The 12,450-nt window shown below is 51.6% G+C and overlaps 4 protein-coding genes across 4 annotated transcripts; all 4 read left to right on the top strand.

The window, feature by feature from the left end:
* Window positions 1-472: 472 nt before the first annotated feature.
* V8C40DRAFT_240161 (uncharacterized protein) lies at window positions 473-1,029 on the top strand. Its single transcript, XM_083214738.1, has one exon. It carries the CDS (start codon window positions 512-514, stop codon window positions 1,019-1,021), a length of 510 nt encoding a protein of 169 aa, XP_083075896.1. The 5' UTR covers window positions 473-511; the 3' UTR covers window positions 1,022-1,029.
* A 609-nt stretch (window positions 1,030-1,638) lies between these two features.
* V8C40DRAFT_273956 (uncharacterized protein) lies at window positions 1,639-3,232 on the top strand (the record flags this gene model as incomplete). The annotated part of the gene is made up of 3 exons (XM_083220553.1): window positions 1,639-1,897; window positions 2,562-2,706; window positions 2,764-3,232. 3 exons carry the CDS (start codon window positions 1,639-1,641, stop codon window positions 3,230-3,232), a joined length of 873 nt encoding a protein of 290 aa, XP_083075895.1.
* Window positions 3,233-4,150: 918 nt separating this feature from the next.
* V8C40DRAFT_184056 (DNA helicase ZGRF1-like domain-containing protein) lies at window positions 4,151-6,405 on the top strand. Its single transcript, XM_083211762.1, has one exon. The coding sequence runs from the start codon at window positions 4,529-4,531 to the stop codon at window positions 6,392-6,394; it is 1,866 nt and encodes a 621-aa protein (XP_083075894.1). The 5' UTR covers window positions 4,151-4,528; the 3' UTR covers window positions 6,395-6,405.
* A 2,534-nt stretch (window positions 6,406-8,939) lies between these two features.
* Window positions 8,940-12,374, top strand: V8C40DRAFT_183993 (Zn(II)2Cys6 transcription factor domain-containing protein). The gene is made up of 5 exons (XM_083211761.1): window positions 8,940-10,695; window positions 10,765-10,944; window positions 11,007-11,189; window positions 11,250-11,366; window positions 11,427-12,374. The coding sequence occupies exons 1-5, from the start codon at window positions 9,130-9,132 to the stop codon at window positions 12,192-12,194; spliced, it is 2,814 nt and encodes a 937-aa protein (XP_083075893.1). The 5' UTR covers window positions 8,940-9,129; the 3' UTR covers window positions 12,195-12,374.
* Window positions 12,375-12,450: the final 76 nt, after the last annotated feature.

Below are 12,450 nucleotides of genomic sequence, written 5' to 3'. Positions count from 1 at the left end.
CCCATCAGAGGCAGAATCACGCCGTAATTTTTTGGTATTGCATGCTGTACTTGCACGTACTATGCTAGGCTGGAGTACGGAGTAGAGCAAGTAAAAAATAGGGCGAATGGCAACACAGGCTGCTTCTCAAGCAGCAGAAGTTCTGATGCGGGGACCGGCTCGGCATGGGTGCTCCGGCCATCCGCCCAGCAGCAACAGCAAACAATCTCAGTCACAACTCAGGTTCAAGTTCGTCAATTGAATATCAAACGCAGCAGCTGGGATTGATGTCACATCTCAATTTCGTTTCGACGCTGCGGACCGAGCAAACGTGAAAAAGCCTTGGGCCACCGACGACTAGTCTCTAGCCACCTACAAGCTTCTCACCACGAGCAAACACATTGCTGCTGGGCACGCCGGAATCTGCCCACCATGGCAAGACAAAAAAGCCAGAGACCAGACAAGAAGAAGCCCAAAGCCCAGCCCAAGCAGCCCTCTTCCCTGACTGGATCGGCGCCATTGCGATAGGCTCATGGCCCACGACCGGAGCTGCAACAAGTCCTGGGCTCCACGCAAACGGGCCATGCTAGTGGCCCATCTCACGCATCAATGGCACCTTGAGGGAGCCATTTGTACGTTTCACAACAGCAAGCCCCCTGCCCAAAAGCTTTCGGTGCAAAAAGCAAGCAGCACTGTGCTGATTCCGGTACCCAACATGCTTCGTCCCGGGAGCAATAATCAGCGCTGCCCACGTCCTCGTGCTGCGAGAGAGGCGTCTTGTGCCTGTACCTTGTGCCTGTATGTGTCTCCGAGTACGGTGTGTGGCTGTCTGTTGTGCTGCTGTTACGAGCATTTCCCCCTTCCCAATTCCTTCTCTTGCCTACGTACGAATACCACTTTGCATGCGTCGAATTACAAGCATTGTCTCCATCCTGTACCTCTTACACATATTACTCTGTCCTTTTATGAGCGGTGGGCTCATTTCTGCCTCAGTCGTCGGTTCCCTATACATTTGCCGTGCCTCTTATTTGCCCTTCCCTGAGTGGCCTTGGATTTCTCTATTTATCCCCGGCCCCAGGCCCTTTTTTCCCCTGCCAGTGTGCAACAAACGACCCGGATCTCTCGACAACCTTATTACCCAAGGACCTCTTTTTTTTTTTGTCCGCAGCCTTTTTCTACTGTCTCCCACACATACAAAGAATTACCCCCCCTTCACACCGTTATCTAGAAGCTCAAAGCATTCACTCTCCTCCTTTATTGCCCTTTAGCCTCTTCGCCTTTCTTCACTTCATCCCGGGTTCAACTGATTGAAGCACCTTGTCATTTCCCCCTCGACTCGCGGCAATCAGACGAACCACTGTTCAATTTTCGTGGCTTACTACTGCATCTATCTGTTCCTCTCTTCCGTCCTCTGCTTCTTCTTTTCAATTATTCATCTTTAATTACTGTTGCATCGCCTCGGGCGAAACGCAGCATTGCCGAATCCTCCAACTTCTAGCGGTCCTCATTCTCTTCTCATCTTGCTAGCGACGCCCTCCGTTCTTCATTGCCTCTATTTGAATGGGCAGCTTAGAGAATTGGAGTTCAGACGAGGGAGCCGGTCCCTTGGAGAGACCCTTCCGCTCCCGCAAACCCCATCGCCAATCGTCGCATCGTAACATGAATCGCTCCGTATCCATCCTCTCCAACCTATCCGAGATCTCAGAATCCTTCGTGTTTGGCACCACCCGCTGGTACCCCGACGAACCAAAGATGAACCACGACTACTCATCTGACCTTCGGGAGCCCATGTCCAAGACTTCCGATCCCGACATTGACGACGACTGGTCTGATATGCCGTCTTACAATCCGAGGTCCTCGTCCAAGGCCTCCGGCTCCGACGTGGAGAGGGAGCGGCTTGAGCGGCGACGATCAATTAGTAAGTTGGAAACTCTGAAACCTCTTGTTGGCCACCTCGGTCGTTTTCTCTGTTTTCTCTTCCTCTTTATCCTCTTTTTCTTATTCAAATGCTTCATTCGCCGATCTGTTGACCCACAAATTCATTCATCGCATTCTCTCTCTTCAATTGTGTCTCACCCCCCTTTCCCATGGCTCTTGTGGTCCGCTGTCCTCCTCTTGTGTCGCCCTAATACGGACGGGTCGGAGATTTTTCCCTCTTGTCTAGTCATGTCTCAGCCGGTCGCATTCGGTAGCGACCAGCACATCAAGATGACGGCAGCTCCATCCACAAAATCTATCCCACAGTAATAGGCGCCTAGCCTGATTGTCGAATCCCCACAGCGATGAGAGCCATCGCGGGGTATCCGGAGCCCATCATCTTGCATGAGGCTCAGGCACGCGACCGTCGGGGGCTTGTTTTTCTGTGGATTCTGCTTGCCACCATTCCCTTTCCTATATTCGATCCTCTTTTCTCATTTCATCGATTTCTCATCTGAAATGGTTTATAAGTATCCATATTTCTTCGCTCTTGCCCCATGATTTCACCGCTTTCTGTCTCTCTTTCTCTCTCTTCTCCTTACTACTTAACTCAACTCTCTACTCTTCGCCATCTTCTCTTCTTCTCCTAACACTATATTCTACAGGAGCCGACGTAGACAACGGCACTGGATCTAGCTCATCCGCATCTACCGGCAGCCGCCCAATCGCCATTCCCAGATCGAGACAAAACAGCTCCGCGTCTGCCATCACACTCCCCGAGGCCCTGTCTGCCAGGGGTGAGAAGCAAGGGTAAGACTGGTGAATGCCAGTGTCATCTTCTGTCTGATACTAACTCTTTGACTATAGTGGTTACTTTCCTCTTCACGAAGATCCCAAGACTCGCGTACGCCACACTCATCCTTTCTATCACGACATCAAGAGTCACAGCATGGACCACTCCGTTGAAGATGTGGACACGGGCGCGGATGCAGACGTTGATGACATGCCCATGCCCCGGCCTCAATATCATTTATCCAGCTCTACAAGGGATAGCAACGATGCATATTGGCTGCCAAGCGACGACGATGAAGACAGCGAACCCTTCCGCTCTGCCTCGATGGGCAAGTACTATCCCGGGGTCTATGAAAGGCGCCAGGCACAAAAGAAGAGCGGCCGGCCAGTCGCACCTACACCAAGCAACAAAGCGCCAGCTCCCAAGTCCAAAACTCCCAGAACTCAGAAGAACAGACCAAAACCAAGGACTCCGGTTCTTGAACCCCGGTCTACGACGCCTATCGAAGCCATCCCCCCTTTAAAGCTATCATCAGCTGAGTAACAGTCTCTATGATGTAGAAGCCGCCCCGACCGGCAGAGAGTCGTGGAGCCTCAGTCGCCTCATGTTTTGCGACAACTACGCGTATAGAGCTTGTTCTCGTTTATTAGAAGTGAATCGGCATTATGGAATGATTTATGACAATGGCATTTGGATTTGACTATTGGCGAGCGCGACGGCGGCGATGAGATAGCTGCCCATACACTTTGGCTTATTCGGAATCACAGAAAATGTTTTCAGGATAAATAGGTATTATTATAAAGAAGAAAAAAAAAACCAATTATTCAATATTTACAGCTCAGGAAGTGTACGGTAAGATGTTGCCACTCGTGAGACCACTACATAATATTGCGTAGCTTTTTTTTATCAACAGTAAAGATTATACTGCTATGAAAAGGGAGTCCTGATAAGCTGAAGTCGCCTTACTTTACAGATTGAGGCTGTGATGACGTGTAGCTGAACCAGAGCCTCAGGTGTAGTTACATCCTAACTTACAGGCCAAGCATACGAAATCACAAGGCAAAATGCCGCAGTTTTTTTGGCAGAATTGCCGTTGAAAGGCGAATCACTCTACTTCCCCCTCACCACACTTATTTTTTTGGATTTTCTTGCAGCTTGTCCGGGGCCCCAAGATCCATCAACAGATTCTCCTCCTCCCCCAGCCGGAGCGGATCTGCCGGAGTCCGGCCTATGAGATGCTCCTTCTCCAGATACAGGTACCCATTGTGGAGTTCAGTTAGCGAAGCTTCGATGGATCCTTCCTCAGACATCACTAGGCACCCATTCAGACTAGGAAATTCAAAGTGCGACACGTGATCTGGCGTCGCGTCATTCGCCTAGCTTTTCGCTTACAGCTTCGCTCTTGCCCAAGTCGCGTCTCGCTGGCAATTGTCCCGGCTCGCTCATGCCTGCACTGTTACTGTTAGCGATAAGCCTCTACAGCTGTCATTTGGCAAGTCACCCCGCCATTCGAGGGAAAAGAATCAACCTAAAGTACCCCTCGTATCACTTTTCTTTACACTTCTATGATTTCGCAGGGATTTCCTCACGTGGTCTCGTCATCTTTCTCTATGCCTCCTTCGCCTCTTCACATCTCTTCGTCGTTATCTGCAACTTCTTATCATCCATCTCCGTCCCCGCATTTTCAACCAACTTCTGGCCTTGATATATCACCCACTTCTCCGCCTGATCTATCACCAGCCTCAGAAGTTCACCAATCGTTGCCTCCCGACTCTGATTCATCTCTCTTCGTCTTTCTCCTTTCTACAAATTGCAGCTCCTCGTGTCACTTAACACGCCATGTTCCGACCCAGAGGAAACGCTGGGCAGGCTAGGCCCCCTGAAGCACCAGCCGCAGAAGATTTTCATCAATCAAATTTCCGCTCTGCAAGAAGTGGCGTAGAGCTCAATACCTCTGTCGCTCCAACATCGAGAGCCACTCAACAGACCATGTTTCATCCTGTAGCATCAGCCTCTCGGCTTGCTCATCAAGACATACTTCAACCCGTCTCTCAGTCAACAAACAATTCTGGGGCAAACAACACACTTTCTACACAATCATTCCACAGACCACCACGGTTCTTAGTGTCATCGAGAGGAAACCCGGAGCCAATAAATGCTTCTGCCGCATCGACGTCTCGTGCCACACGACCTGGGGCTCGAATTATTGATAATATTGAATCCGACGGCACACCTCCTCTGCTGGTAAATGCTTCTGCTGCATCGACCTCTCGTGCCACACGACCGAAAGCTCGACTTATTGATACCATTGAATCCGATGGTACACCTCCTGCAGCTCAACCTTTGGGTAGCATTGAGCCTGATGACACACCTTCTCTGCTGGCGCATGTTTCTGCTGCGTTGACGTCTCATACCATAAGACCTGCATCCCGACTCGGTGATAGCATTGATTCCGACGGAACACCTCCTCTGCGAGTGAATGCTTCTATCGCATCGACATCCCGCATCATAAGACCTGGAGCTCGACTCATTGATAGCATTGATTCCGACGGTACATCCTCTCTGCCGACGAGTGCTTCTACCACATCGACATCTCATATCATAAGACCCGCCTCTCCAATCCTCCAGAGCATTGAAACCGAAGCTCCTCCTCCTCTACCAACATCTCGCAAGACCCGGCGGCCCATGCTCCAGCTTTTAAGAGATGCTGGTCCAGCTAATCCTGAGCCCGTAAACATCCCCTCCAACTCAACGGCTCGCGGCCCTCGGCCACTACCGTTGCCAGATAGGACAGAGACTGGGCGACCTACTGCACTAACCACATCAACATCTCGTGCCACATATCAGACCGTACCTCAGCCAGTAAGTAATGCTGGGCCAAGTCGTAGGCCTACCGCATCGACATCGCGAATAGCTCAGCAGCCCACGCTTCAGCCTACGAGAAATGCTATGCCAGCTCATGCTTCCACTACCTCGGCGTCAAGGATAGCTGTACAACCCACGATTCAGCCTATGAGAAACGTTATACCAGCACATGCCTCCACTGCCTCGTCGTCAAGGATAGCTACACAACCTACGATTCAACCTACAAGAACTTTGTCGACTCAGAATCCCTCTGCCTCGTCATCTCGTACCTCTCAACAGTCTGCATTCCGCCCCTTGAAAACAACCGCGGCGCCAGCAAACACTCCTACTCCATCAACTTCTTCTTCCGTCTTCGAGTTCATTTGTCTATATTCACATGACCTCCGCCGCAAGAAGAAGAGATGGCAAGACGGCAAGCTCAAGTTCCACACTTTTAACAAAAAGTACGTAGTGTATGACGATGGCGGAGGCTTCGTTGGCGATGGACATTGGCAAGGAGATGAGAGCGAATTCACAGAGGGCGTCGAAATGAACCTCGATCGAGGCATGGTCATTGTACAAGTCTTAGAGTGCACGGGTTCCAAGGAGCAGGATCTGGGGGAGGTTCTAGGGAAGAGGGTGAGAGAGGTGGAGGAGAGGCGTGTAAATGCTGCAGCCAAGAACCCAGCATCAACAGTAGTAGCTTCGTCGAACCCGGCGAAGAGGATTAGAGGAATCGCGGCGGTGGTACAAGCGGCACCGGCTCCCACCACCAACACCGCGATTCCTCTTCCCAGGGGCGGAGGGGCATGGAGCAAACATGCCGTGGATTTGCTGGGTATGACCCGGCCAAGTAGATAATTTTTTTTTCCTTGTTTGATGTTTTATGAGACATGACTGAGACGTAATGAGACACGACGAGACTTGACAATCAAGCATGAGTTGCTCTCCGATATCGTGACTCTGGGTGCTTTCCATGGCAACTTCCATACCAGTCGATGTACCTGTCGAGTTATTCGACTTACCCTTACTGCGAACCCGACAGTGAATTGGACAGAGGTTCTACATCGAATGATGCCATTCCTCTTCATGCCCGTCCTCGTCCAAATGCGGTCGTCACTGAGACTGTCATTCTGTTGTACGAGAATGTTGTAGAGGGCAAGCTCGAAAATTGATGGATGGCAATTGGGTCGCGGTCATTTCAATCGCTATTGGCTAAATTTCTGATGCTTCTGGAATATCAATTGGATTTGTGTCCTAACCTCAATCGACGCTTGAGCTGCGATCGAGCATGATTAGCAGTTCATGTCACTATACCCTGATTTCGGGTTTGCGGTTCTCGCAATGGATTTACTACCGTTGCTGCAAAAGCCACGCGGGTTATTTCAGCCTTTCCGGCCAAGCGCCTTGTGGAGCGCTCAATTGGCTTTCTTTGATTTTTCCTGCTTCTCGTCCGCGTCTCGTTTAGATACGGGGATTCGGAGTCGGCTTCGGAGTGGTCCAGATTGCGCTACGACATGTCAGGATCAGCCCAGGATCACCAGTGGGGTTGGCCTAAGCCTTCTCGAGCTCGCCGGAAAACTCGAACCCGCCGGCCGCCTTGAATTCGCCGGCGTGCCAAGCCAATTTCGAGGGGCCGTAGACGATGGCTGACCGTCCCAGCTGGATGGGGCGCGTCTGCTTGTAATGATCTTTGCAGCGGTTCTGTTTGGTCGTAACAATGATGCTGTTGCTCAGATGATCTTATCTACCTCCCCCTTAATCTCGGCCGTTCAATTTGTTTCTCTCGACGTGGTTCGATTTCAATTCGACGTATCGGTGGGGGCATGAATAAGGTAACGGACAGGTCGTGTTTAGTTGGGCTCGAAACTCAACGTTACACACCAGTGTCACTATTGCTGACGTCGGCTTGAGTGAGTGAGTTGGATCGTGATACGTTCGGCTCGTACAGTACAGTACAGACAAGACGATGCGGTCAGGGAGGTAATTGTTGGGTCGTGATTGACGGGGGAATCGAGCCGATGATGACAAGGCGACGAGAGCTGGGGTAATCGACCCCAATTGGATAATTCCGGCACCCTAAATTGTGAAGTCGGCTTGACTTTTGAACATTTCCAACTTGCTGTAGGGTAGTGCAACCTTGAACGTAATGAGAAAGCAGCGTCAGCATTTGTTAGCGCACAGCATGTATGTCCATACAACTTGGATGAGACCGAGACCGAGATAGAAAGTGAGCGGCGTCAGTGCCCGACTTGGTATAAAGGCTTGAAGGCGTCGGCACGTGTCCACTCTGAAAGACTCATACGAAGCACGTTTTGGTGGCCCAAAACTTCCAAAGAGAAAACCCAAAAGAACTCAGGCAGGATCTAGATGGGGGAAGTGCATCAACTTTATCTACTCGCTTGACCTGTAATGTAAGCCTTTCGCTTCATCGTTGGGCCGTGAATCTACAGAGTGCTTGTTCATCCTACTACTGCTAGTCCCATGTACGTTACTGAAGGGTTATAGATCTAGATACGATACAGCACGAGTACTGGCACTAACAGAAGGTTGACGAGTCTGGGGTATATTCGCCTGCTGAGTGGGAGGCTTGGAGGAGTCAGATCAACCATCGAGGTATCAACCCAGGTCGAGCCCAGGTACAGACTCAGTCTCCAGTACCGCCACGGACCACCGCTGGAACCGCCATCTGGCCCGTACCCGAGCCTCAGTCTGTACCCGCGCCACCACCCGTGTCTGTACCTGGCCGGCGGCCCCCGATAAGCTCAGAGTGAAGCCATCCCACGGCCAGAAAAGGGAACTTTTACAAGCCCAGGATTGAGTCACTTGCATGTGGCTCCGAGTCCAGGCGGCGCCATTGGCCAATCAGTGAAGCTAAGCTCTCGCCGAGGACCCACCCAGGGCGGCGCATCAGGTGGGGGATTTGAACCAATCAGCAGCGAAATAAGCGGGGCGCTGGATCCCACAGCACAGTCCTATTGGCCAGCTGAGCCCCCAAGGGCGCCTTACGCTAGTCCTTTTCCAGCACGCCGAAAGAGTCAGGATTGCGACTATCCCGCAAGGGCCTCCTTCCCCAAAGCCGCTTTTTCGCAACGCCAGGCCGGACAGTGAAATACCGTCATGACTCCCGACCGGCGACGCCTGAGGAACTCGTTTTTCGTTTTTCATCTTTTCTCTATTCTTTCACATTCCAGATCCCCATCACCATTGAGTGATCTGATACCCTACAGTTGGATAATCAGCTTTCAAGCTTCATAGCTTAGGCCCCATTTGGTTTTTGTTTAGTCTTTTCGACTCCAGCGCGCCAGGACCCTCCCCTCTCCGCTCGCAAACTTGGCGCAGCTGCGAATACCCTCTTACCAAACCATCTCCTCATTCGTTCAACCCTCAGAATCAGAATTAAAATCAAAGAGAGAATACTCTCGAATTAATCAAATCTCATCCTCTCTGGCCGTTCAATTGTGTAAGTGCTCTGATAAAACCAAAGGCGCCGCCCGCAACGGGGCCTTTCCAAGTGTATCGTGGGCTTACACTCCCATGGGCCAAACAACGTCGAATATCTCATCTTCGCTACGACGTCCGCCTTGAGTTCTTTTATGACTCCTTTCTTCTCGACTTCACCCAAACAACCTCAATCCACCTCAGCAATGGCTTCTCAGTACTCTTCCAACGCCCCTCTCCCCCAGGGCTTCTCAGTCTACCAGCCTCAGCTTGGCGCTCAGCTTCAGTTCTTCCCTGCTCTTGGTTCACAAGAGCTTGATGACATGATGAACGCCTACATCCCCGGCCCCGCTGCTCTCAAGGAGAAGCGAGCAACAATCTCGCTTGACTTCTTGGAGCATTCGCAGCTCACTGGTCAGACGTTCAAGTTTTACCCCGTCTACTACTCAACTAGCCCTGTCGCCGCCTCTCCAGTCAACTCAATCGCCACCTCTTCTTTCAACACATCTCCAGTCAACTCGACACTGGATTGGAGTCAGGCATCTGCCTCTCCCTCAGTGTCTTCTCGCTCCTCTATTTCTAAGAGCCGCAGAACCTCCAAGTCTAACAACATGGTCGCTCGCTATTCTGCGATCGATCTTTCAAACCTGCCTGGTATGAAGATCATGACCAAGGATGGTGAGGATGTCACAGATTCTGCTTCTCGAGGTTCGAAGACAAAGGAGCAACGTGATCACGCACATCTCATGCGGATCATCAAGGCCTGCGATAGCTGTAGACGGAAGAAGATTCGCTGCGACCCCGACCACAAGAAGCGTTCTGCCTCTCAAACCCAGCCTCAGTCTGCAACAAAGGCAGCAAAGAAGGCACGCACATCACCACCGGCAGTGGCAACACCAGCACCTCAGAAACCGGTGGCTGCTGGTGTTTCAATTTCTAAATTAGACGATAATCCGGGCAGACCAGTGTCACTCCTTGGGATTGATCCTACCTTTACATTTGCTGGCTTGGACAGCTTCGAGTCCACTGACCAGATCACCGAGTCATGGGAAGAATTCATCCAGTATCCCCCCGCCGAAGTGGAGGACAACTACGACTTCTTCCTCGACCCCCAGGGCTACTTCTCCTCCTCCCAATCCTCTGCCTCCTCTTCTTCTGCGTCGCCTTCCAAGGCACTTACGCCTGCGTCGCAGCAAGATCTGCTGGCCATTTCTGGCCTTGAGGAGGGTGAGGGAATGTCGTCACAATCCACCTCACCACAACTTCCGTTTATGCAAGACAACTACGCCGGCTCTGCCAGCAGCTACACCGACTTTAACCTATTTTCGCCTTCGTCCACCTTTTCCGAAGATGACCGTATGGTTCCGATTTCGTCCACGCGGATGCTCAGCCCAAGTCAGCCGTCGGCTTCAGGATCTGAAACTGCCTTCTTCGACAGCTTCGATCCAGATGGCCATACGCTTGCAACTGATTGGAGCGGCACGAGCGAGCCAGTATCTCCCTTGGAGACTGGCGGCCTTGTTGCGGCTGCCAACACAAGCCTGCCGTGGTATGATCCGGGTCACAACGCAGTAGCAAACCCTGATCAGGATTCACGCGACGGTGTCAGTGCGATAGCTCCCACCGGCTGGGTAGGCGGTGTTCGTATAGCTCATCCACCTGGTGGTTCTCTCCTCGTTACGATGGAGTCTGGAAGTGGCATGGAAGTGATTGCGAATAGCGTATGTCTCCTGATCTTTACCCTTTATTCCGTTTTTAGCTGGATGAACAATTACTGACTTCCTCGGAAGGCACCTCCTGGACGTTCAGATGTATCTGGATCTGAGATTGTATCAATTGCGATCCACGGAAGTGTACGTGTCAACGCCCATCAGCCAAATTGCAGAGCCATGACTAACTTTCGGAAAAAGGGCACATCAGTTGATGTTACCACAAGCCAACCCGCAAGCACCGCACTGCAGTTCCGCGGCGTACGTTTTCTCTCTCCCTCTCTTCAGCTAGCTTGCGCAATTGCGACTAACTTTGAAAAAAGGACATACAAGAAGAATCACTATACGACACATCACCAACCGAGCGTGGTAGAATCGCAAGTGTACGTCTTTACTGGACAACCCATAAACTATGTTGCAATACGGTGACTAACTTTGGAAAAAAGGAAACACCAGCTCGTCATTCATCTTGGTTATCACCCGGCCAAGCCGACGACTTCCGAAACGTATGTCATGCCGCAATCACATCCACCGCCGCTCTCTTGACGACTAACATGAGCAAGCAGGAACTCACGAGCGAACGATCTGTCGCGTCCGCATCCGCATCCGCGCCCTCTTCGCTGGCGACCGCCACGAACCGTCCAGTCTGGTTCTCGACGGGCTCGGAAGAGTCACCCGCGAGGGTATGCGATGCCACTGAGCCCCCCACAAAACACCGTTCGGTCCAGCTAACTCTTTTCAAGGTCCAAACCGAACTTGCCGCCAACCGCAGCGTGATTCCTGGTGCTTCCCCTGGCGTTTCGCCTGGTGGATTACGAGCATCATTTGGTGAATCCAATGCTCTACTAGCAACCGCACACGCAACTGCCGGCGAGGATACTACGGTTCCTGCCTCTTCTACTGCCCTTGCTTGGCCTCATATTACGGATGTTAGGACTCCTGAGATTCTCAGGGATCGCAGCGGCCTGCCTGCTCAGCAACCAAGCGGCGAAATTAATGTACACCAGCAGTCGTCGGCGTCTCGGAGCGACAATGGAATTCAACCATTGTCGCCCCGCCTCCTGCAAGCGATATCGCCCAAGGAGGATGTTCGCGCTGCTGATGAACGTGTCGCTTTGGTTACGAGCAAGCCAAGCGAAGTATCGCTCCGCCAAGTCCAAACTACACAAGCCGCTGCTGCGATGTTGGTCGCCACTCTTGTTGGCGCCACGTTCGCTGGCATGATGGGGCTTTCTGTCGTTTTCTCTTTCGCTTCCCTCATTCTTGCGATGAGATCCGTCCTTGAACGTCTCGAGACTCCCAGTGGAGTCAAGGCAACCTTTGCGTCGGCACCATCGACAATGTCAAGTTCAAGATCCAAGGACAGTGTCTACCCTTGGGCAGGCCCTTCCCTACGGAAACACCAACCTTTGGTATCGCGAGACAGGACTTCTTGTCATCTCGCTCCCCGTTTCTCTTCTTTCCTCAATGGAGCCATCGCCACGGCCTTGGTAGCTCCCATGATGGGCTAGAAGTATTCTTGCACATGCAGAGGATGCTCAGAGACATTTGGGCATCTAGACCACGTGTTTTTTCTACAAGCCAATTGGCTAACGATACCCTTTTGCGTGGATTGTATTAGGATTTGGTATAATGCTGGGCAGGATTTGGTTTTCCATTCGCCCATTTGGTGTATCATAGAGTATAGCGTGGCATCAGGACTAGCCATTTGGCAGGGTCTTAAAAATGATATATACTGGGCTAAAAAGAAGCCTAGAATTTTTTTAT

Source organism: Trichoderma camerunense, assembly GCF_050948025.1.
Source record: "Trichoderma camerunense strain CBS 138272 chromosome Unknown V8C40scaffold_5, whole genome shotgun sequence".
Lineage (NCBI taxonomy): Eukaryota > Fungi > Ascomycota > Sordariomycetes > Hypocreales > Hypocreaceae > Trichoderma > Trichoderma camerunense.
The sequence above is the reverse complement of the archived record's forward strand: the minus strand, read 5'-3'. Positions and strand labels throughout refer to the sequence as shown.